The sequence below is a fragment of the Podarcis cretensis genome, assembly GCF_951804945.1.
Source record: "Podarcis cretensis genome assembly, chromosome: 11".
In the NCBI taxonomy this organism is placed as follows: Eukaryota; Metazoa; Chordata; class Lepidosauria; order Squamata; family Lacertidae; genus Podarcis; species Podarcis cretensis.
Genome location: NC_137180.1, coordinates 33,801,634 through 33,828,000, shown reverse-complemented (window position 1 = coordinate 33,828,000; position 26,367 = coordinate 33,801,634). Strand labels below are relative to the sequence as shown.

At 40.5% G+C, this 26,367-nt stretch overlaps 1 protein-coding gene across 3 annotated transcripts in view; it reads left to right on the top strand.

Annotated features, from left to right (window-relative positions):
- Nucleotides 1-26,367, top strand: part of VCAN (versican) — a 133,370-nt gene that overhangs the window by 48,118 nt on the left and 58,885 nt on the right. For all 3 annotated transcript variants that reach the window (XM_079995252.1, XM_079995254.1, XM_079995253.1), the window contains exons 6-7: nucleotides 1,342-1,635; nucleotides 11,544-13,595. In XM_079995252.1, coding sequence (XP_079851378.1) covers nucleotides 1,342-1,635; nucleotides 11,544-13,595 — 2,346 coding nt within the window. The remainder of the gene's footprint in view (nucleotides 1-1,341; nucleotides 1,636-11,543; nucleotides 13,596-26,367) is intronic.

Sequence of the window (26,367 nt, the reverse complement as noted above, 5' to 3'; positions counted from 1 at the left end):
TTGTTTTTTGTTTTAACTTGCAGCTGTGATGTGGTCCTCTTGAGTAAATAGTGTCCTGTTATCAGAGGCATTAAGTGTGTACCTTAATTAGTCAAGTGCCTTGGGACAAAAGCCCAGGATCTCTGGCTTCATGTGCATAAATATGGAGCCAGCACTTTCCCTGCTTCTATAGTAATCTTTGGCAATTGTTATTCTCTCCCGTTAGTAAAATGCCCATTATCATGATGGACAGAGCAGGGTATATGAAGACAGAAGGCTTCTTTGTACATTGCAAGGAGCCCAGGAGCATGCCCCCCACTTCTCTCTCTCAGAGATGTCTGATCTACCCACCGTCAAGGCTAGAGGTTGACTTGTTCTGTTGCTTATAAGGAAGCAGTGTACCTCAAGTGAAGTACATTCTGAATAGCAGAAATTTACCTTTACTGGAGAAATTATTTGGGCCCTGATAGGATGGCAGTGGGAGTTCAACATACTTTCTGCCTCTTGTGATCTCCAGTGATCCCAGTCCCTATGCCCCCTTTTTAGGTTCTGTTCATTGGTCATGCTATGATGGAATGTTATTGCGTGTGTTTATTGTTATGATAACATTCAGTTCTACCAATGATATGTACAGTACCATCAAGGTATATAGTACTTTGCAAAGTTTCTTAAGAAGAGAGAGGGAGGTTACTGCTTGCAAGAAACTTAAATCTAAATGTTGACAATGAGAGAGTCAAAACAAATGGGGTTTGGGAGGGAAGAACAAGAGTAAATGGCTGGCTGAAGTTACAGGTACTTAGGTTGGCTACGATTGATGTTATAGTTATAGTTGGGCTGAGTACTAAGAAGTTAAGCCAAATGTTACAGGAAAACGTGAGACTTGAGGAGGGATCTGGCGGAGGGAGAGAGAAAGAAAGAAAGGACAGGACCTGAATCTTCAGGGAATGAGATCCAAGGTAGAAGAGACAGCTGAGAAGAATGGACAAAGAGAACATTTTATTTAAGTGAATAGGATACTTTTTTAATGGGGAGAGACACATTGGGAGATATGGGCAGGAAAATCCTCATAACGCACTTTATCACAGCAGATTCATGCTTCCAATTCAATGTCAATGTCACATTTTTTATTTACCGTATATAGTATTATGCATGCACGCACGCACACACACTGCTCGTGGCAGTATACATCAAACCAACTAATTATATCTGTGTGACCAGTAAGGAAAAATATACATAATTAATTCATTATTACAATAATCCTGGAAGTAAATGGGTTTTTTCCCCATTTAAAAACCATTTTAGGAATGTGACACAGCCGCCCATGCAAAGAAGTAAAGGTGTCCTTTGTTTCTCTTCTTGTAGGCGATGTCTTCCATATCACTTCTCCTAACAAGCTAACCTTTGAAGAAGCTAAAGAGCGGTGTGAGGCAAACGGTGCAGTTCTCGCTTCTGTTGGTGATCTACATGCTGCTTGGAGAAATGGCTTTGACCAATGCGACTATGGCTGGTTGGCTGATGGCAGTGTGCGCTATCCTGTTTCTGTGGCAAGGATCCAGTGTGGTGGAGGTTTGCTTGGAGTGCGAACCTTGTATCGCTATGAGAATCAAACATACTTCCCTCCCTCAGAGAGCAGATTTGATGCCTACTGCTTTCTACGTAAGTTTATTTAATGGTTAAGAATGTATAACTATCACAGTTTTTTTTTTAAGGGAAAAAAAGGAGACATGATATAACCTGCCAATCTACTGGATTCACTTTCTTGTGGTTTATTGTTCCTTTATTTGTTCAATTTCTGTCTGACCCTTCCTCCAGGATTGCAGACACAGTAATGATAAAACATTAAAAACTCAGAAACTAAAAACATTATTAAAAAAACACACCAGTTAAAAACATTCTAAACTAGTGATCTCAAGGTTGCCCGAAACAGTGTGTTTCAGCCATCAAATGCCTGGGTAACACCGGAATGCTTTTAAATTTTTCCTGCAAGTCATGAATGAAGGAGATAGACACACCTCACTAGGGAAGGAATTATACAAAGGGAGAACCGCCCTGTTGTGGGCACCACCAACCATGCATCAAAGCAGCTCTTAATGGAGGCTTTACACACCAAGCAAAGGAGCTCAGCTGAAATAATTCCTGAAGTAACATTGTCTATAGATATTTCATTGTGGAAACGAAGGAAATGTTGATATAAACTTGAACCTCGGCTTTGTGATCTGCCACCTCTTGGAAAAACATTTGATCAGCCACCCAAAGGTTGATTGCAGTTTCCAAGGGTTAGATAGCAGATTAACAAGCTTGACTGAACCATTACTTTCTTTGGAGTTTTGAGGAAAAACCTGAGATTCTTCCTGATTGCTGTGAGCACAAACACTGTTTGATGGTTCCATTGAACCAGGGCTGGCTGTAACTTCTAAGTGCCTTGAATAGGGGTGTGGCTGTTTTCTCTTTTCTTATGCAACCCCTGCTCTGCTCAGTACAGTACTGGGTCATACCCAAGACAGTTGTCCCATTAGTGTTGGCAGTGCGGTGCAGGGGAACCCTTTGTGCTGTGGGCTAGATCTTTATCTCCCCCACCCCCGCAGGCTAGTTTTGAGAGGTGGGCAAGACCACCCACATGCCTGTCATGATGACCAGTTGATGAGCGGAAGGTTCAGTCCTGCTTTGATTGCTTATGTGGCTTTAATTGTCGTCATGACCCCCACCTGCTCCCAGTCCACTACCTTAAGAAGTAAACTAAGTCCAAGCTTTTGTTCCATGGACAGAAGCGTCCTCAAATTTTAAGCCTGTGATAATTACACCTGTTGAGAATCAGGTTCATCTAATGCTAGCCAATGTCAAGGGAAAGTGAAACATTTTGTGCACGTGAAACAGTACTTTAACAAGCTGTGCAGGCGTCTTGGATTGCCCCCGTTATTAAATTGTTACACTCCCTGCTCATACCCATATACAACTCCTTGGAAAAGTGACTAATTCTCTTTGAAAAGAATACCTCTGGAATTAAAAGCAAAGGACAGTTTATAATCGCAACCATTTATATCACATTAAAAAGTACGGGCCAGTCTTGACAGACTCTGGGGTTGTGCGCCCATCTCACTTAAGAGGCCAGGGGCCAGCGCTGTCCGGAGACACTTCCGGGTCACGTGGCCAGCGTGACATCGCTGCTCTGGCAAGCCAGAGCCACACACGGAAACGCCGTTTACCTTCCCGCTGGTAAGCGGTCCCTATTTATCTACTTGCACCCGGAGGTGCTTTCGAACTGCTAGGTTGGCAGGGATTCGAACCGCCGACCTTTCGATCGGCAAGTCCTAGGTGCTGAGGCTTTAACCCACAGCGCCACCTGTGTCCCTTATATCACAATAAAAGGTAAAGGTAAAGGTACCCCTGCCCGTACGGGCCAGTCTTGACAGACTCTGGGGTTGTGCGCCCATCTCACTTAAGAGGCCAGGGGCCAGCGCTGTCCGGAGACACTTCCGGGTCACGTGGCCAGCGTGACATCGCTACTCTGGCGAGCCAGAGCCGCACACGGAAACGCCGTTTACCTTCCCGCTGGGAAGCGGTCCCTATTTATCTACTTGCACCCGGAGGTGCTTTCGAACTGCTAGGTTGGCAGGCGCTGGGACTGAGCAGCGGGAGCGCACCCCGCCGCAGGGATTCGAACCGCCGACCTTTCGATCGGCAAGCCCTAGGCGCTGAGGCTTTAACCCACAGCGCCACCTGCGTCCCATTAGAGGCTGTTAATTGTGGGGATAGAGGTGAGGACAGAATACAGAATACAGAATACACTGCATTCACTTCTCAGAAAGACAAAATGCAGCTAAGACATCTAGCTAGCAGAGGCTAAGACATCTAGCTAGCAGCAGCGCCTGAAGTCTGTAGAACAGATGTTCTTACAGTAAAAAGGAACGACGTCACCCTTTTACTGTGCCCCTTTCCCCCTCGCTTTGGAGCAGGAGATGTTCTCATTTACTTAACCTTTCTGCTTTTATGCCACATGTTATGTATTTACTCTAATGTGGAGGGCTCAAATCCTACCCCTTTACTCAGGGAGTTGCCCCATTCTGGAGCCATTGATGTAAAGATTTGCATTGCAGTGTCACTCCCAGCAAAGCCAGGAAATCAGGAGGGGGGGGGGGGAGGGGGGGAGGCCTCTGAGAAGCCAACCAGACGCTGGTGTTTTCACATCCAGCAAAGCACAGGAACTTTGCCAGAAAAGGCATCTGTCTTAATAATTATAAAAACAAACAAACATTGCTGTCAGCAAAGCAGACAGCCTTTTCTTTGTGTCTCAGCAAGAAACTGTTTGTGAGTAAAACTTTTCTTTGGAGCAAAATGAATGTTTTAAAATTAACATGTCTTTTAAGTTAAGGAAAATGAAGCCCTGATTTTATTTTTATTTTTTTAAAAATCTGAACAACCAATTCCAGTAAGGATAAATTACACGGTATCTGCTACTAATGTAAACACAATCGTAATGTTTAGATGCTCTTAACTCACATTGATATGAGTGGGGATCAAATGCTTAACTGTGGGGTAAAGCCCCAGTGGTTTCTCCTACATGTCCAGCTATTTCTGGATGATGCTTCTAATAAGAACCCAAAATATAACTTAACGCTAATGGAATTATATTTAAGCTCTCACTTAATTTGATTTCACATTGCAGTGCCTGGAGTGTGTGTGTATATATATATATATATATATATATATATATATATATATATATGGCCTTAACCTTGGCAAGTAAAAGCAAGCAATTGAAATAGTGAGTCTGATCCCCATATGCATGTGTGCCAGATGTGCAAGGGCTCTGGGCTTTTCTTTATAACTTTCATTCTGACTTTCGTTTCTCTCACTGCTGGACTACCAGATTGCTTTCTGTACTTGCAGCAAGTCTGTGAAAAAGAAGTTTTAGATGTTGGGAGCTGAAAGCGGCTGTGCCAAGAAAGCCCCAAGTGGGTGTGCAAATGCTCTTTACTCTTTTGGATCATGCCATATGTGTTTAGTTTTAGTTTTAGTTTTTTTTTTTAAAAAAGGGAAGTTCACAGTGCTGACCATAACCACTTTGATCATGGATTTGTTGCTAGAGAAATCACGGGGCTTTCTAAAATGCTAATCATTTTCATGTTCTCTTTTGGGTATGGAGCCAATCCCACTGGCATTATCGAAATCTAATAAAAGACTTCTGAGGATCTGAGCCTAGAGTTCCCTTCCCTTTATAGACACTACTAACCCTATTGTTCCAATATGATCTCACCATTGCACACCTAAAATATAGTGGTCCTAGCTCTGGAACTTCTTTCCTCTTCACAGTTTCTCACCTGTTGCTCAAACCTGTATTCTGATCATTTAACAAATTTGTTTCCTGTTCACTTCCTGAATATCAGAAGACCTCACATTCTTTCATTGTCTCTCGAGACAGACAGATGCCAGCAACAATAAGCAGCCCATTTAACTTGCCATCTATCTAGTTTGTGCTATTAGTCACAGTAGCCAGGAAGAATGTCATAGAGGGTTTCCCTAACAGGGTATCATGGCAATGTCTAGGCCCCTGTTAGTCCAGACCATCTGGTAGTCAGTGACATACGGTAAATTAAGCCAGTCGAAAGAGTTTCTGATTGAGAAAAGAAACCACTCTGGTAGCAGCAGATATGTACAAGTGATTTGTTATTTCCACCTTTTGTACTTCCTGTATAACATCAGTCAGAACTTGTACGTCTTCTTGTGCATGGAGGTGTGAATGTCAAATGCATGTATAGCTCATACAGAAGATGAGTGAATTATTGCTTCCAGTATTACATATCAGAACATTAGAAGCTGCCTTGTACTGTTTGTATTGTCAAATCATTCATCTTTCTAGCTCTTACTATTTATACTGGCAGTAGCTCCTTAGAGTTCCATGCAGGTGCTTATCCCACCCCACCTGGAGATGCCAGAGACTGAACCAGAACCTTTGCATGCAAAGCAGCTGCTGTACCACTGAACTTCCAAGTAAACACCAATAATAATAATAATAATAATAATAATTTATTTATATCCCGTCCTCCCCAGCCAAAACCGGGCTCAGAGCGGCTAACAACAGTAAAAGTAACACAGTTTACATAGAATCACAATCAATTACAGTGGTACCTCGGGTTACATACGCTTCAGGTTACAGACTCCGCTAACCCAGAAATAGTACCTCAGGTTAAGAACTTTGCTTCAGGATGAGAACAGAAATTGTGCTCCAGTGGCGCGGCGGCAGCAGGAGGCCCCATTAGCTAAAATGGTGCTTCAGGTTAAGAACAGTTTCAGGTTAAGTACAGACCTCCGGAACGAATTAAGTACTTAACCCGAGGTACCACTGTGTATGTATATATATATATATATATATATATATATATATATATATATATATGCTTATTTATTAAATTAATATAGCACTCAGCTGTAAGGCTTTCTGAACCATTGTGTTCATGCACATTTCACGTTTCTCTGTATTTTATTGTATTTTTAATGTGTATGATATTGTTCTCTAATTAGTCTAGAGAACAAAATCATACGCACTAAAATACAATATAAAACTGAATGATGAGCACATCTTCTTTGCCCCCTAAAACTACATGATAGTTGCGTGCTAAGCAAAAAAGTTAGAAGGTAAAGAAAGAGAGAACATTTAAAACAAGGCAATAAAACACCACACACAAAATCAAAGCATACAATATGAGATGTTATGGGCAGAGTTGTCTGCTCCCTGAAGGCTAGGAGGAGGGTGTCCAAATTAAGCTTGTTGGACAAGGAGCTCCATAGCTGGGGCGGGGGTACAACCAAGAAGGCTTAATTCAGATTTTGGGGACAGTTGGATAATTTCAGTTTCTAAAGTTTCCTCTGTTGCCCTCATCAGTAGGGCACAATCTTAGTAATGTTTATGTTGAATCTGGACTGTTATTTAAAAGGCCTTTTGTGTATTAAAAAGTCTTTGCTGGAAGAGGAAGCATTGAAGAAAAATGTGAAGAGGGACTTATAACGAATTCTGATTCTTCTTAACTATAGTAAAGTAAAACACAACTTTAGCCAAAAACAATTTGTTCCTAATGGATCCTGGTTTTGTGGTCAGACATAAGAGTATTTTGGAAGATTTCCCTCCTCTTTCTTAAGACCTAACCCTAATGAAGTCAACCACAGTCTGTCCATTGCTTTGTAAGCTTTGGCCAAAGTGTACAAAACCAAAGCAGTTTGCTTTCTTCTTTTTTTTTCTTTTTTCCTTCTTTTTCTTAGGGGCTTTAATGCTGCTTTTCAGCCATGACTGCCAACACAATAGAAAATGCAGTGGACAGTCCATCTCATAATAAAACAGAAACAAATAATCCCTCTACAAACCTGATGGATTAAAAAGCATCCACAACCAGTTCTGGAGCATGCCTCACATATAAAAAGTCTCAGGTTCAACTTCCAGCATATCAAGATAAACTCCTTTCTGAAAACCAGGAGGGCTGATGTCATTCAATGCAAGGCAGTGCAGAGCTAGATTGAGCAATGGCCTGGTTGCAGCTTCCAATGTTTCAGAATCTTCATAGATCTCTTAAAAGTCACGATGAAACAGGCCTGGTATTTTTTCCTAGGGAAGGAATTTAAAGATTCAGTTAACCACAGGGAAAAACCTCTATTTTTGTAGTTAATCTAACCTCATATGGTGGTGGAACCCAAAGAAATATCAGTCCTGAACTTCTGAATTTGCAGACAAGGGGCTAGTGCAAGGCCTGCTTGTCCATGAGGCAAGGTGAGGCAGTTGCGTCAGGCGGCAGATCTGACCTTCTCTGCTACCACTCACTGCGTCCTCCTCCTCTGTACCCGCCTTCTACCTTAGCTGCTTCCTCCACTCCTGGCCACCCTCTTTGCTACCATGGATGCCACCTCTGTGGCTACTTGCCACTGCCACCACTACCTCTGTGCCCAGCCATGTTGGTGGATGGGTGCAGAGGAGGAGGAGTGGCTGATGTCAGAGGAGGAGACCAGGGACAGAAAAGATTGCTATGGCAGCGGGGCAGGGGGAGACATTTTCTTTTTTTGCCTGAAGTGGTAAAATATCCTGGGCTGGTCTTGGGTTACCACATGTAGAAGATCATCCCAAGTATCCTGGTCCTTTAAGTATGTAGGCCTAGTTATGGACATCATTAATGATTGTAGTTGCTCTACTTTTTTTTTTTTAAAAAAAAGAAAACACTTTTTAGGCACACATAGCCAAATAAGTAATTGAAATTCTTGGGACGTTTGTGTTACTGAGAAGCATGATTCAGCTGGAACTCTGTCAGGATTGCACCCTCCACCCCTCCAGACCAGCTGTGAGGAGGCGATCAGAAGCGTTCTCTTCTGATTTTGACTGACCAGTGTTACATCCAAATCCATGCAAACTACAGTAAGCCTTAGTTATGCTTCACTCAAACAAGCCAACATCAAACCTCAGTGTACATACCTGGCTTGTATCAACAAACCATGGTTATTGTTAAGCATACACTTTGGGGTCCAAACGCTGAATTGTGGTTAATTGAAAATGGAAGCAAACACTTTCCAATCTTCTTGTGGCTATCCCAGAGGATGAGGGAGGAGTGCAGAAGCCCAAGACTTACCTAGATTTGTTCTCATAACGATAAACCACAATTCGCCATTAAATGCACATAGCCATTGTGCTCATACATATAAAATGTAGTGTGGCGAGAGGATGGAAAAGATCCAGCCCGCAGTGCTTCTCTAATAGTCATCTGGGTAACCCTAGGCCAGGCCCTAAAGCCACCAAGAATGAAAAGCTGAGGGAAATATGAGAAAAGGAGGAATGCTGCTATTTCTTCCTCCCTCAGTTTTCAGTAAAGTACAATGATCAGTCACTGATTGGGATGAAGTGTCACCAATATGTCTATCTGAATCAGGAGATGTGGCTGAGATGCTAGAAATATGTTTGGAGGCAGCGATGGGCTGGATTTGGGCCAGAAAGAAGTTCTATATGTTCCAAGTTCTTGAGTCCAGGAGGTGGTAAGGCAGCCTGTTTTAGATGGTACAGGTTCATAGCTTGGGGTACCCATGGATCCAACATTGTTATTTGAAACCCAGGTGGCCTTGGTGACTGGGTGCCTGCTTCCAGCTCCTGATGATTAGCCAATTATGGGCCCTTTTGGACAGAAATGACTTGACCATGGTACTCCATGCTCTATAATCTGCCCTGAGACCTGGTAGTGAAGGGCGTGTAATTTAACAACTACAATAATTGTGGCTCTAGGTCATACAAGTGGCCCAACATGCTTGGGGGTTCCGAATCAATATGTGCTCCGCATCTTGAACCTTTTGGTTGGTATATTCTGAGGTATAATTTCACACTGTTCAGTGTCCCATCTTTACATGGGTTTGCAGAGGGAAGAAGAGGACGTCAATTCTCACTCTGGATTGCTGTACTTTTAAAAAGGGCACAGTGTTATGACAGAGAGCAATTACTGTGCAGTAGCTTGCTTTGGGAATTAGGCCATTTTCTCAGACCACTGATTTCCCATGCATATGGCTGCATACAAAGATAACAGGCATCATGGAGACCCTTTTAAAGCAGCAGCTCTTCTTATCTCCCAATTTTATCTGTTCCTTTTTGGTAAATGTTATTTAGCTTAATTCAGAATCACTGCACAGTAAGCAACCTGGAAGCAAGTGTGTTACTACACCATTCTGTGATCCAATATTTAACGATTCTCCAACTTTTTAAAAAAGTTATCCAATGAAGAACAAGTTTGTTTTAATATAAAAACAAAGGAAATATGCGGAATTTTTTTTTTAAGCATAGAAACCTCTTCCAATTGCTTAGCTTCATTCAGGTTGTGCATAATGTAAAAGAACACTATTTTCTTTTAAAAAAAGAACTCAGGATAGACTTTGATGTAAGCAGCTGTCGGTGAGATAATTTGCTTTCTTGCTGTATTAGATGTGGATATTTTATTAGGAAAAACTGCCTCATGTCTTGCATTAGAAGGAGCACAAAGAAGATATCCCATTGAACATATGATTCTTGGAGTTTAGTAATGCAAAACATCTGTACAGCGAGGGAGTCTGTTAAAGCTGGAGCAGAGCCTTTTAGAAAGGAAACACCCTTCTCTGGGCAGGTCATCTTCTTTTAAGCAAAAGGCAGATGAAATGCAGAGAATATCTTCTTTGAGATGGAACAGCTTTAACATCCATTCATTCATCCCTTCTCTCTCTCTCTCTTTTTAAAAAGTTAAGTTTAGAAATTTAAAGCTTGCATCTTCTGAACTGTGCTGTTAATTAAGCAACGTTCAATGATGGTGCAATAATCCTAGATTAAAATATTGCTGCCACTAGAGAGAAACCAGATTGTAGATGAACTGTGCTGAGTGAATATTTTCTGGAAATATTAGTTGAAATTTAAACAGTGAAATAAATGCCGAGGCTTTTATTTGTTGTGTCTAAGTGGAATCTGACATTTTTACTCTCTCTTTTTTAAAGCTTAAAAAGGGTATAATGCATAAAATATAGGTGCCTATACAAATAGGCATGCCTATAGCTTAGGAATTAAAATATAGGTATAATGCCTATACAAATTAGGAATGGTATCCCACCTTACTTTGAGAACTGCACTATATAATACAAATGACTAAAGCAGAAAGTGTTTGAATTCAGATGTGATAGTGGAGGCAGCTGGAATACAATAACTTCAGGTCAGCAAAAGTGAGAGCCATTTCACAGATCAGTGGACCATGGGGCAGCCACTTAAATTCCTTTGCATATTTATTTAGCACATGTATACCCTGCCCAACTTCTAAGGAACCCAGGGAAACATACATAGGTTTATCCAGTTTTGTTCTTATAGCTAGTGCTTTCTTTGTGACAGTACCCATTGGTATGGAGTACCTTCAGATCATTGTTGTTGATGCCTTGACCACCATTTTGTGCTGGTACACGCAGTACTTTTATCAACATAAGAGCAGCAGCGTCGCTTCATTTTATTTTACCAAAAGCATCATCAACACTGCTTTTAGCAGCTGTTGGGCTGGAAGAGTAAATATCGATCCAAGGCCATCTGGCAAGCTTTGTGGCTAAGCAGCATTGAACCCAGGTCTACAAACTCCAACAATGTAGCATATGATCAGCCATTCAAACCAATTCAGGCTTTTATTTTAACATGGAGGGGCAAATTCCCATTTGAATTAGCGTGAAAAAAATTTGAATCTGTGTGAGAGATTTACCATAAGCCGAAAACTACTACATACAAGACTTTTAAGTCATTGCTATGGACTAGTGGGAGTTCACAATTCATTTAAACTACATTGGATTGAATTGGTTTACTCTAGAAGTACATGGGACTAAATTAGCTTAATTACAGCTGCTTTCTGATCAAGATGCTCAGCAAGTACATTCTGGGAGCAACTGGCATATAGTAAAGATACAGCAGAGATAAAGGATGCTTGTTCAGAATTAATGTATTAAAAATGCTTCTTACATTTATGCTTGTTCAGAATTAATGTATTAAAAATGCTTCTTACATTTAAGATATTGTAGTAAGCATGACATTAATTTTAATTGTCTTTTTTTTATAGCTAAGCCGAATGATTCTGCAACTGTTGAACCGAATATACCTTTGGAAAGCGGATCTTCCAATTTATTAACTGAACAAATCGCTTCTAAAACTAATCTTGATCCTCATATCTCTTCGGTCACACAAGCAATGCCTAAGGCAAAACTGGAAGAGAAGGTACCTAAGCAGATTGTTAGTTTATCCACTGTTCTACCTCAGACTGTTACAGACTTTTCTGATTCATCAGAAGTGACAGAAACAGATACTGCACCGAGTGACCTAGTAGGGATCACACCCACACAAGTTGTCTCTGACCTCAGTGAGAAGAGCTCTGAAAGTCAGACTGAACAAATAGAGGTGGGACCAATAATAACTTCTGCAGACGTTCTACTGAGAAATAACTTGAGTGAACCTGTAGAAACAAAAACTTCTGTTACATTAACAAAGGAAGAAACACATCCCGGCATCCAGCCTACAAAAAAATCGATGGAAGCAAAAAGCGACGTAAAACTGACAACCGTTGTCATCCCCAAAGAACTGCTCCCTGATCATCATAAACCTACAAAAGACGATAACAATGGCAATATTTCACCCAATGACAGGCCAGTTGCCTCTAGCACTGTTTCAGAATCAGATGTAGTCAAAGTGTCAAAGACCTTCTCACCTGAGAATGCTACAGCTACACCAGGTGTAATAGTCAGTTCATCTGAAAGCAGAATACCACTAACTACCGGATATACAAAGAGCTATGAAACATCATTTAGCTCTGAGTTAGGCTCTATGGAGTTTCCAAAGACCACAACCACTGCAACAGAAGTGAATGATACAGTGGCAGGGGTTTTCCCCAAAGCTGAAAGAGAGGACATGCCAAGGCACCGTGATACAGTAACACCTACTCCAGAGATGCAACAAGAAAAAACTGCAGGAACAGACGATCAGAAATATGATTGGACTTCTGAAGGGAGTTCTGCTGAGCATCAGCCAGACTTAGGAATTCCCAGACAAATCACTACTATTTCCTCAACAGGCATATCAGGCACAGAATCAATTATATTTACAAAGATGGTAACTCCTTCTGCAACAGCAAAGGAAGAACCTGGCATTTCCCTCATTTCTGAAACCCCAGTAGATAAAATTGCTAAAGATGTGGTCACTGTTACTATTTATACAGGCGTCAGAGGTGCAAAAACAGAGGCTACAACAGCTATTCAGGAGGAACCTGATGCTAGAGATCAAGCTGTGGAAAAACTGGCTACTGTCCCAGACACTACTGCAGTGATTTCAACATTGCTTTTGACACCTGAAAGTGACTTAACTGCTGAAGGATCCGCATATGAAGGAAAATATGCAACTACTGAGGCTTTGAGCCCAGGTGTCAAAATAACAGTTTATGAAACAGCCACAAAACCTGAACTGTCTCCTGGAATGGATGCTGTCACGGAACGCAAACTAAAAATGACACGTGTTCCCACCAGAAAGGCAAGCACAGAAAGTGAAAAGGATGTACCCACAACCAGATTTTCAGGTCCCTTTCCTACTAAAGCTACTGCTCCTGTCACTGAAAAATTACCTCATGTGGAGACTCTTACAACTCATAGCCCAGAAGGTTCAGGAACGACAGAAGAGGCCGTAGGAACGGAGCCAGTTTTATTCTCGGCTATTGTGACAAGTAAACCGACGGTGGTAAGTGGCATAGCCACAGCTACCATTGCTCCAGTAGACAAGACCCTGACCACTTCGCCATCCAAGCCTTTAATTACCAAAACACAGCCACCCTTAATTTACAGTGAACCTGATGAGGATACGAGTAAAGACATGGTAATAATTGAGGAATCTGTTTCTCCCATTAAAACTACAACTGATGATGATTTTACAGGGAAGACGGCAGAGCCAGAGATTGATACAGAATATTTTACATCATCGAGTGTGACTGCGGTTGCACAGCCTACAGGACCACCCTCTGAGGTTTTAGAGTCTCAGGAAGAGCCTCCTTCTACTTCAGATGCTGACGTAGGAGTGGAAAGCAGGCCTGACATAAAAGTGTTTGTTGTTGCTATCTCTGGCAATGATACAGGTAAGACTTTGCTTCTCAGGGCCATATGCCCAACCTGATGGACCTTTGGCCATAGCAAGTAGTTTTAAAATGTGCTGGAAGATGTGTCTTTTATGTCTGGAGCATGAAACTATCTTACACTTCTGTATGTTAGAAATAGTTGATATTTTTGAAATGAGGTATTGGTAATAGCTATTGGCAATATAAATGTGCAAATCATCAGTTGTGGATGTAGCAATAATATATGAGAGCTTCCTATCTGATACTAGCAAATCATTGAATTGACTTCCATTATTTGTGGAACAAGGCATTTTAATTTCATAGCTTCCACTCCATGCATTACTACTCCTGAGTGTGGCATTGGAGCGTGTTAACATTCCATTAGTCTGTAGCTATTAACAATGGCATCTGCAGTGCTATCAGCTAAACAAGGCGTGGGTTCTTTTTTCTTTGCTTACGCCAAAGGGTGCTATCAAATTTGGGGAAAGAAAATGGTATTGTGTGAAATTGCCAGGTTGTAATCAGAACAAACATTTGTTTTCTTCTGTTCTGTTCTGTTTTAGCTGAGGGCACTGTCTATGCAGCTTTAATCTTGTGGGTATCCAGAACAGAGATATCAACTGTCACTAATAAGTTATATGATTTCTTCTGTGTTAAGAGGCCAATGTGTCAACTGAAAAGAGATCTGACAGGAGACGTTGTGGGATTTTTTAACATCATCAATGATAACTATGTTTTGAAGTCAGATAGAAACATTATTGGAGAAAATAGCAATGAAAGCTTATTGGATATCATGTCTTATATAATTTTTCATACAGTAAGCCTGCAATTTATGTGGGGGATACATTCTGGGGATCATGCCTAAAGCTAATAATTGGGTTCAATGGCCAAAGTCATGTTTCATTTTTCGAAGTTCAGTGGGATTACCAAAGTCATTTCCCCCAGAACCACACCCCTTTTCTGCCTCCATTTAAATTTCTTTTTTTTCTTTTTTTTTTGCCACGTGCATAAAGCTGAATGCACACACGTTAAATGCACCTAAGTTGCAGGCTTACTGTATGTAATTCTACGTTACTACTCTTTATATACTCTTTCCAACCAGTAGGGCACTTCTATAAGCTTTACAGAGTACTCTTTTCCAGTTGTTGTTTTATGAACTTCACACTCACTCTTGGCTGTACATAGTGTCATAATGAACATGTGTGGGTAGACCAAGTTCACTGAAAGAATGCTGAAAATTACATCAGAAAGTAATTTATTTGGAGCTCTTAGCCAAACAAAAGTAGACTCTTGACTCTTACCAGTTCCCCCATTTCCGTGAAATCCCTGAATCCCATTCTCAAAGCTAATTATTGATTCCTGGCCTCTACCCAAGTCATAACAAATTATTGCATCTGCAAGCCAGTTGTGCAGAGACTATAATTTCCAGTGTGGGCTGGTCTGTTAGGGCAAATGAGGGACTGCCCCACCAACCTCAGCCTCTCTCTAGCCAGCCCCCACATGCCCACTTCTGTCTCACAACCTATCAGCTTCCTCCTCCTTAGCCTCTGTGTTGAAGGGAGGGTGGGGCTAAAACTAGTTAGTTTTACCTGGTTGGATTACCTGGTAGGTAACTAACACTATAGTAAGAATTCAGTAGTAATCATTCCTGAGTAGCAAAAACATCATGCAATTTTCTCAAACATTTATTGTCAGCAAGATTGAGGCTTCAAGAAGATAGGCTATGACCCTGTGCCATAGAGATGAATTGGTTTAGTAACCAAGTTCCATCGGGCCCTCTCCTTCATATCCCTGACAGCTGCCAGTTTGTTACTTTGCCAAGGACTACATGTGGATGATTCATATTGTTGGGCTTTAGCATTTATTTTACCGAATCAACTTGCAATGATTACACCATTAATTACAGCCAGTTGGATCTTTCCTCCGAGTTGGCCTCATTGGGCAAATGGATGCCACTCAGGAAGGTACCGCATGATCTGGGTTCAGGCTTGAAGCTGCGGAGTGAGTACAAAGACCTAACACAATTCCTCTCATGTTTGTTCTCTAAGTGGTTCAACCTGCCCCAGTAACAATTCTAACTCAGATAAAACCAAAAGAAATGTTTTACCAGAACTTTGGGGTGTTTTCAGTAGGTAGTGTTTTTGAAGTCTCTCTTGATCTTAACTTCCTGATCTTGTCATTCCTTGTAAGGTAAAGGTAAAGGGACCCCTGACCATTAGGTCCAGTCGTGGCCGACTCTGGGGTTGCGGCGCTCATCTCGCTTTATTGGCTGAGGGAGCCGGCGTACAGCTTCCAGGTCATGTGGCCAGCGTGACTAAGCCGCTTCTGCCAAACCAGAGCAGTGCACGGAAATGTCGTTTACCTTCCCGCCGGAGTGGTACCTATTTATCTACTTGCACTTTGAGGTGCTTTTGAACTGCTAGGTTGGCAGGAGCAGGGACCGAGCAACGGGAGCTCACCCCATTGCGGGGATTCGAACCACCAACCTTCTGATCAGCAAGTCCTAGGCTCTGTGGTTTAACCCACAGTGCCACCTGCGTCCCGTCATTCCTTGTACCAAACAACTAAACATGGTCTATAGATGATGCTCTCACTCACATGAGAACGGTGCTTAAGAACACTGTGTTGTTGTATAATCTAGTTCTGTGAGTTGGCTAACGGTGGTTTAGGATGTGTGGCTGGCTAACACCTAAAGTAGGCTTCCTGCAAATGAGGCTTTTTGGGGAAACAAAACTACCATTCTCTACCCCAAGCCTTGAACCTCACTCAGAACAATGCTATGTCAAGGCATAGCATCATTCCAGGACATTCTGCTTGCCAGAAATACAGACATCAGCAAGGGATAAAAGAGTAAACGCCTTGAAAGTATTTGAAAAATTGTCCTGAAAAATTGTATGTCCCCAGATAATTGTAAAAAAGGACCCATTTCCATTTGTTGCTAAATTAGGGTAAGAATATTTTGCAACAACCCTAAGATATGTGTGTGTGTGCATTTATTTGTATATGTCATGAACCATAGAAACAACCTATAACTCCATATTCTATTTCTGATCCCTTGGGACCTATATGATTGTTTTCCTAAGTTGCATGCCTTTTCTATTGATATAGCATAACATGAAATTATTCTGGAAGTTTATTTATTCTTTCCTTACACCATATCAATTATTGTTTGGTACAAAATATCTGTTGTAGTTACAGAATTCCACTTGTGGGGCGAAGGGGCTGACTGAGATCTGGCTGAAAACCAAAATCGTTTTTTGTTTTGGCAGCTTCACAAAAATGTTGATAAGGGATATGCTGATAATATTGCTGAAGGGATTAAAATGGTTCTTTCCCCCCTCATATGTGTTAGAATATGGTGGTTTTCCTGAGAAAATGTATTGCACAAGCAAACCATGCACTGACGCAATTTGAGACAGGTGTACAAGTTAATGAGGAATATATAAAGCACACCATTAGTGTGGGTCATGAGGAGTTCTAGGGCAGGTGTGCAAATTAATGAGCAAAAATATGTGTGTATGGGGAGACAACCCTTCGGGAATTTACTTTCTTAAAAAGGGAACCATGGCTATGCATGCTGCTATGTTTTCTCAGGGGCTGTTATTTCTTTCAACAGGATCCCATAACTTAACTTTCATACTATTGTTCAATACATGATGGAAAACAGGGTGGACGGAATAGTCTCCAACAGTTTGATGCTACAGTCTTTTCGTATTGTGCAAGTGGAATCCGTCTTGCGTCAATACTTGGGGGTGCGGGGAGATACGCGTCATTTCTGTGCAGCTTAAAAGGAGCAGTAATGGAGAGTTATGATTCAAGAGCAAGGAGCGAATGAACTAGCAGAAGAAAAAAGGAACTTTTCTTGAGCATATAAAACTTTTTATGAGCTGACAAATACTGGGGGATTGAGGTGAGGCTGTTGTTTAACAGCAGCCGAGGGGATACTGAAAACATGACTTCTGTCTGTGTCGAGAATAATTTGCGCACCTGCGTCTTGTGGAGGCATTGGAAAGTGTTTACTTAGCATGCTTGGAAAGGCTTGCTGGGAGCCCAGGTTTCACACCAGCTATGTCTGGTTTTTTGACCCCTTCTGCTTTCGAACAGTCTGAAGCTGAGAGGGAGCCATCACTTTTTGAACGCAACCTTTTATGAAAAGGGACTGCAGCCTTTTTAATGCCATTTAGCATGCCATTTATTTTTTACTTCACTTATTTTCTGCCTCCAAGATGTAATAAGTGTATAAAACTTCAATGAAAGTAAGAGTCTTTCACAGAATGCACAGATTAAAACATAACCTTAAGCTTTGGAATAAACAAGTGTCCTTGTTAGGGCTAATACTGTTCTTTGAGATTGGACATTGTATTTACTTTTATTTTATTTATTTTTTAAAAAACCTTAACATCAAAGGTCACATGGTGAGAACCTAAGAGTTATATGAAAAATGTCTCAGATTTCAGTGGCACCAGATGTATGAAAAGCTACTTACCAGAAAAATAAAAATCACTGGTGGACATAAAATTGTATGTTTGGCAGCAGACTAGATATTGGTTTTGAGGGAGGCTTTCAGAACAAGATGAATACAGGAAGAGAACTCATTTCCACAATATAGCAAGATTTGGGGCATCAGATGTGGAGCATTTGGAACAGTGAGTGCTAGTTTAATGCATGTGGACTTGAAGGATGCTGTTGTTTATTGCTGATATTTGCACTGTGAAAAGGCTTATAGATGTTTTATTTTGAAAAGTTAAAAAAATGTTTGTGTGGGAATGTGGAAAGAGATGGAACCTCTTTTCAGTGTTTGAAACTTTAGCACAGGAATGGAGAAGTAGACTGCCTGCTTCAGAAATCCCCTGCACAGAATAAAATCCTGCCCTGCATCAGAAGGCACATGGAGGATTGTTTGTTTGAAAGGACTCATGTCAAATTTCTCTGCCTAAGCAAAACTAGCCTAACAGAGAAGCGGTTGGGATTTAATCCTTGCTCCAAGTGTATTAGCTTTGCAGGGACAACACACACACTTGATTTTGTCTGCCTGCTTTCCCTTTAAATGTGCAAGCTTTTCTGTGTAAAAGCTGTATTTCTCACAGTGTAATTAGGCTGTCATCTTGTCAGTGAGTGTTAATTTCTTAGTTAATCACCCAGACAGCTGTAGTAATTCTCATATTCTGAATGATCAAGTTCTTTTCTCTCTCTCTTTAATGAGGAGAATTGCATTATTATCTCACAGTGCAGTGATAGACTGCTGCTTTACCAAAGGAAATGACTCCTGGGAGTTCTTTACCATCGTCAGACTTGGATTTCACCTAAGTTTGAGTTAAATATCACCCCCAATTCATGGTGCCACTTGTCTCCTACAAAAGTGTGTGTGCGTGCGCATGTGTGTGGCCTTTTGGAGAAGTCTGGGGTGGGGATTGCATGAAATTCTACAGTTCTTGAGAGGGCAGAGGGTGTACCATTATAGTTAAGGTAGCAGAGAACTTGAATTTGGCCTTTTATGGGGGGTGGGAGAGACAACATTTGCTGCCACTTCGTTGCTTTAATAAGCATCCCAGTGGCATTCCAAATTAGTAACAGAGTGGACCAATGCAAACAATGCTATGTCATGACTTATACATTGTCTGAACAGCTTTTTTTGTTAAATTAAATTAAAAGGTCGAGTGCCCCTACTGGTGATCTTCTTGGTGCATGAGTTCACATATTGTAGAGGGATCTGTCTGAATGCAGTTGAATGTCTGCATGGCACTTATGAAAGGACAGCTGTGTTCGTTTAGATCTCTCTCCACACACTATTGGCTACCCTGCTTTTCAAGGCTTCCCAGTGGATGGACCTCTATGAACATATAGTTCCCGTTGTTTTGAATCATACAAATGATTGAGATGGTGGTCTGCTGCTGAGATCTTGCTCCTCCACTAGCTTTCACTCACCATAGCTGGGATATCTGAAAAAAGGCGTTAACTACCGAGGTGAATATGGCAATAGGCCACTGCTATTTTAAAAAGCAGATAAGAATCAGAATCTAAGTAAAGTGGAGTGATGAGAACATAAGTTTGTTCTGAAGTGGACATTAGAACTTGGCTCTCTCACATTCCTAAGTATTACCGGTATTTGTTTCACTTAATTTTTCACTGGTACATTTAAAACCACTTTGTGTTAAATCTGCCCAACTGGAAGACCTGTTGTTTGTTATACTTGCTCTACAAAGCATTATGGACGCCTTTCTAAGCAAAGTGAACACAGGGATAGTATAAGCTTATTTTTTATTTGAGAAACGATTGTACGTGTTTGAAAGAGAGAAAAGCATCTATTATGGATTATTCCTGCCCTTTGTACAAAATGTGAATTGTAGGCTTGAAAACTCCTTAATGTTAATTGCCAGCCTAAACTGTAGATTTAAAAAAATCTTAAACAATTGACTCAATAGTCCATTGCCGTCCATTGTAAGATGTTTCTGTGAAGCTTGTTAAAGAATGATTATCTTTCCTCAGATTCCTTCCTAGACAGCCGGAAACAAAAACATATACACATTGTCTCTGCTGTTTTTTGCATTGTTGCCAAGGAAACTTCATCACCCTATAAACAATACTTGAGGTTTCCTAATGGCTTTTTGTCCATTTATGAAACAAATGAATGGTCACTTTATTCATGGGTACCATGCCATTTTCATTATTCTCATAGGGAAATAGGAAAAAAAAAACCTTTGCAAAGTACGTATAGAGAAGGACCTATTCCGCATTTTACATGGATGCAACTCTTAACATGTGTTTTCTATTGAGGAATATGTTGCACTTCTTGAACATGTGGAAACTTTGTCATCTGTTCCTTCAGGCACTATTGAAATGTGGATGTCCTGCCATTCTTGCTGCAAATGTTAGCTAATTGTCACCTCTGGGGAAATATCTGGACATAGTGAGAACTTTAGTTCCAAAACAAATGGGCCAACACTCATAAAACCAAATTCAGAACAAATGTGGCATTTGGCACCATTAATGCAAATAGCCTTGTATGGGCAGAAGCTTTTGATGCTTCTCATTTTTTTCTCTCTTTTTGTATATGTTGCTTTTCAAACAAATTTCACAGTGGTATAGAAATTTCAAAATGGTGCTTTTTAAAGATTGAGGTACTATGGCCACCACCACCAGCACTAATTTATTATATTAATAGCATACTACTTTGAGCGCTTTCTAACTTATTTCAACACATCCAGTCTCATGAAAGCACTAAAATTGCAGGGAATGTCCAGTACTTATCAGGTGTGATTAGTGTAAGAGCCATTTTTGGCACATTAACACTGCAGTAGAAATAGTAAAATGAAAACACTCCTCTCAAAGAGACAGATCCATCATCTATGAATAACCCCACCAAGTTAAGCTGAATTTGTTGTTTAGTCATGTCCGACTCTTCGTGACCCCATGGACCAGAGCACGCCAGGCACTCCTGTCTTCCACTGCCTCCCACAGTTTAGTCAAACTCATGCTGGTAGCTTTGAGAACACTGTCCAACCATCTCGTCCTCTGTCATCCCCTTCTCCTTGTGCCCTCCATCTTTCCCAACATCAGGGTCTTTTCCAGTGAGTCTTCTCTTCTCATGAGGTGGCCAAAGTATTGGAGCCTCAGCTTCACGATCTGTCCTTCCAGTGAGCACTCAGGGCTGATTTCCTTAAGAATGGATTGGTTTGATCTTCTTGCAGTCCATGGGACTCTCAAGAGTCTCCTCCAGCACCATAATTCAAAAGCATCAATTCTTCAGCGATCAGCCTTCTTTATGGTCCAGCTCTCACTTCCATACATCACTAGTGGGAAAACCATATCTTTATAGGATCTCCTATACACACATATTTTAATCTTTTCCCCTTTCGCCAGGTCTGTCACTCCTGAAATCACCATCAGGTTGACAGAAAGGATAAATAGTCAGTCTGTGAGCACTTAGAAAATGATGCTGTGATTACTAAGACCCAGCATGGGTTTCTCAAAAACAAGTAATGCTGGATGAATTTCATTTCTTTTTTTGATAGAGTTACAAGCTTGGTGGATCAGGGGAATGCTGTGGATGGAGTGTATCTTGATTCCAGTAAGGATTTTGTCAAAGCCCCCCATTATATTCTTGCAGAGAAGCTGCGCCACACTGCACTCCTTTCCAGTTTCTGGAGGGGGTGATGCTGAGCTACAGCATTTGTTTTTCTTATGTGGCGTAAGGCTTCTGACATTGGCTTAGCATTGCAGGAAGAAACCACGGGGTGGCATATGAAGAGATCCTTGGTGAAATGGTTTGTCACCACTTAATTTGTCATTGTAACTTTATTATGTTGTTTCATTGGGAAGTGGCTGAGTGAATGTGGGAACATCATCTCCTTTTTCTAATCTAGCCTTGCCCTTTTTGGAAAATCAGCAGAACATCATAATAAACTTCCAAATCAAAGGTAACATCACTTATTTTGGGTTCAAGTTTCTGGAAACAAATTACTGCTCTATGTAGCTAATAAATATTTTACAGGAACGTTTTTGAAATAAGAGAAGTAAGATTGTTCTGTTGTAGTCAGTGACCCACTTTTACAGGACCTATATTTAGAGAAGTAAATATTAGGAACTAAGCTTGTGGGTCATTATCTCTCTCCTACTAAATGAAAAAATGTACTCTATGACCAATGATTTATGGGATGGGGTTAGGTAGGGGGAATGGGTCATATGGAGTCACAGATCTAGAATAAAAGTGTATTACTGTGACATAAGTAGTTACAACTGAATATTTAGTGAGGTCCATGATTCTTATCTGCTGTGAATCCAAATGTTGGTTTACTCATTCATTCAGCTTTACTGGCATAATTTAGACAATACAATTCATTCTTCTAATAATGTTTCTGGGCATCAGACAATATAGGAATTAAGAGCTACATCCCATATATGTGAATACAATGGGGAATCACAGTTACGTTATGACTTTTTTGGCATTGAGTGTTCCAAGTATCTTCTTAGTCGTTTAAAACCAAATTCAAATGTTACCTTTACAAGGCCATTACACAGCCAGCAGTCAGAATCACAGTTGATCAGATAAACTGTCCTCGGCAGATCCCTTGTTCTTTTCATGGCGTTTACTAGGTTATATAGCAGTGTTAATCCTCCAAGAATGTTATCCTTAGTCACACTATGCTATTTTTAGATACCAGTTGTTTTGGGGAAAATATGAGAATAATTGTTAGAGAACTATCAGCACAGACATTTTCTCAGTACCTATGTTAGATGAGATACCATGTTCTTTTGATAATTGCTTTTTTAAAAAGTAAGGCCCAATTTATGCATGCATATTGAAGGTAGTAAAGTGCTTGTGGATAATTTCATTACCTCAGTTTCACATGGAAAGCCACATGCAAACAGTCCAGAGTGAGAAAGAATGGTTTCATTACTCTCAATTTTAACTTGGTTCTCCCCCCCTCCATTTCAAATTAAAATGGTGGTAGTATGAAATAAATATATTTTTTCCACCATGCAGTTTTTTAACTTGACAGATTAATCAAGAAATGAGCTGATTTCAAGCCCAATCCTATACAATATTTGTCAGATGCAGGTTCTCTTGGGAGAATTACTCCTAAGCAAGGGTACATAGAATAGTCTTATTCTGCATAAATCTCACACAGTAAAGTTGACAGCAGTGTTTTCCTGAACAACACATGATGAATACATTTTTAAAGTATTATTAACATTTACCACATCCTTGACTCCAGTGAGATATTAACAACAGGTATTCGTTGAAGAAAGGATACATTTCTGACTACTTCCTTCCCCTGAGTTCAGCACATAGCCAGCTGTTCAGGATTCTCCATTAACGTTGCCACTAAAGCGCAACATGCTTTAGCTTTGAGAAGGCTTATTTGACCTTTCTACTTCAGTCTTCAGCAAATATATAAGTAACTGATTGTGCTCACTTGGGCATTCCTAAGTATCAGGATGCTGATGCTCCTGAATGCCATTTTGACTTCTGCCATGTAAGCATTTAGGGAGGAGTTCATTGTAGCACCAAGTTAAAGTCCCTTAGCGGCACTAGCAGAATGGCTTGCATGAGAGAAAGTGCAGGAAGCCAGGATATTTGTGGATAGTTGCACAACCAGCCACAAGAACTATGGTATTTAGACTTTGGTTTTTCTGTGACCCTCTTCCTTGAAAATGGACAGTGACAATAATTTGCACAACTGGCTGCACAAGAAGCTTCTGCTAGCGCAATTGTTGCATGGGTTTTCATTTTCTTCCACCATTATTCTCACCCTTGTGCTGGTGGTCAGAGAATGTTGAATCCTGCTTGGGAGATGATTAACCATTGGGGAGAAATGATGTAGGAGTCTTCACTAACCAATTTGTTCAAGCAGAGGGAGGAATCCATGGGCTGGAGTGATAAACCCGAGTAAAGGTTTGAGACCTGTTATTGAGTTCACTTATCCTTAAAGCTTCATTATCCCAGTAATCCTACCACTTCACTGAAGGATGCATTTTTGTATTTATCTCACCCTACCAGTCCTGTATGCAATGCTGAACTGTAAAGAGTCTTAAAGGATTTTTTTAGGGCAAGATTTAATGCCATATAAAAGATGCTGAGCTCACCAGAACCTCAATTTCCTCATTTTTTAGTGGTGTGTGCAGGCTGCCAGAGTGGAAAGATAGTTTTGGTATAATACCCACATAGAATGTGTGAGAGAGTGGGTGTGCATCTCTGTTCACAGTTCTCTTGCCAAAAAGGGCAAAATTCCTTGACTGAAGGCAGCAGAAGAAAGCATGTTTTGGCATATTGATATTAGTGAATAAATAATGATTCAGAATAGGATTGTGTATTTAATGCTAAGAAATACTATGAGATTTCTTCGTTAAGCCAGATCTTAAAACCATAAGCTAGGAACAGTTTATGCAAGAGGGTACTTCCAAGAAAGACACTGCTGTTGCCAATCCTGACACACAGCAAACCTATATAGTTTTTGGGCAAACTCTTCCAAGGTTACATTTTTAGACATGGGATTAAGTTATGGGATCATTCCCATGACTAAAAAAGGCAAGGTGGAAGTATTCATTTAGTAAGGGAGAATAAACATTAACAAATTCCTTGGTTTATCCTGTAACCTAATGATTGTTTAAAATATCAGGTTAAGTTAAGGAGAGCATGCTAGAAACAAGGTCTTTCTTTTGGCAAATCAGTATACCCCTGATTAAAGACACATTCATTAACTGCTTAGGTGGTTAAAGAATTAGGCACTGGCTAAAATAAAGTAATACAGTGTCATGCTTGATCATTGTCAATGCTTGGTTGAGCACAGTACTGTACAGTTAAGAACAAACAAACCGTCAGTTACTTTGTGCCCATACGTACGAAAAGGTCCTCTCTTATATTAGCAACATTTATGTGAATAGCCTCCCCCCCCCCCTTAATGGGTTTTGATGGTGGTTTTCAGAGTCTGGTCAGGCAGAACTTGCTGTAGAATTCAAGGAGGGACATACCTAATTGTGCAGTAGTGTTTCCTCTCTGGACCTAGCTAGATGGCAAGTTGGATCAAGCTTTGTTACGCTTTCCCATAGTCTTCTCAGCTTGGATTGGGCCTCTTCCCTTTTGACTCAAGTTATTCTGCATAAGGTTCAGCTTATTTTGTGCAGACTGTGGCAGGCTCGGAGGTCCTGAATTGAAATAGTCAGTATTGAAATTAGGCCTTACTTGATGCCCCTTTGGAATAAGAAGAGTTGCTCACATAGCCAGGGGGAAAATACAGCTATTCCAAACTAATATTGAATAGGAACTTGTAAGGTTCTTCCACTCTCAGAACTGAAGTCTTGTAGTACCTGACAAGTGCATGGCGAATCAATCTCTCTTGGTGATTTTCAATGGAAATGCTATTTTTGTCTTTGAAAATTTTACCACAGGTGCTAATAATTGCACAGTATACATGCATGCAGATTCAGAGACAGAACAATCTAAAATAAAAATAAAAATGCTGCCTTTATAGTTTTATAACTTTCTTTTATCTATGACACATCTTTCACTTAATCACCATAAGCTGCTACTTCAGGCCACTTTCTCCAGTGCAGTTATACTGACTGCAGTGGGACTTATTCAGAGTAAGCGGTTTGAGGATTTCAACTACAGTCTAAAAATAAAAGTCTTGGGCAGCTGAATATTAACTAAAGCTGCAGAAAGAAATAGCACTGCCATTGTCAACAATTAGGACGTGTGGCATTAATTTAAACTTTCTTAGAACTGCACTAAAATATATATTAAGTCTATTGCAACCATTCTGCACAATCCAAAACCATATTAACAGTCATATTGAAAATCTACAGCCAACAGATGAGTGAATAATAAAAAACAAGGCTATAATGAATTACAAAGAGAAATGGAAGACATAAGAAAAGCGGAAGAAATGCTAAATTCTATAACAGGAACCACCACCACCCCTCCCCCCCCATTTCCCTTGAGATCTAGGGTTACTTCTTTGAATGTTCTACCAGTAATATTATCTGAAAGCAGCTTATCAATAGTATATATAATTGTCTTTACCATAAATGGTCTCTTTAGTAAATAAGGAAGAGATTATTCTTAACCTCTGGTGGTATAAATAACCCCAGACTAAAGTAACCTGTCCCATGTTCAAAAGTGTTCACCTGTGCACTCAATGTCCATCATATTTGAACAAATATATCTATCTATCTGTCCATCTATCATCTATCTATCTATCTATCTATCTATCTATCTATCATCTATCTCCTGGAATTTCTAAGAAAAATCTTGACATGCGTAAGGTAGAAAAGAAGCAAGTCTATCAATGGT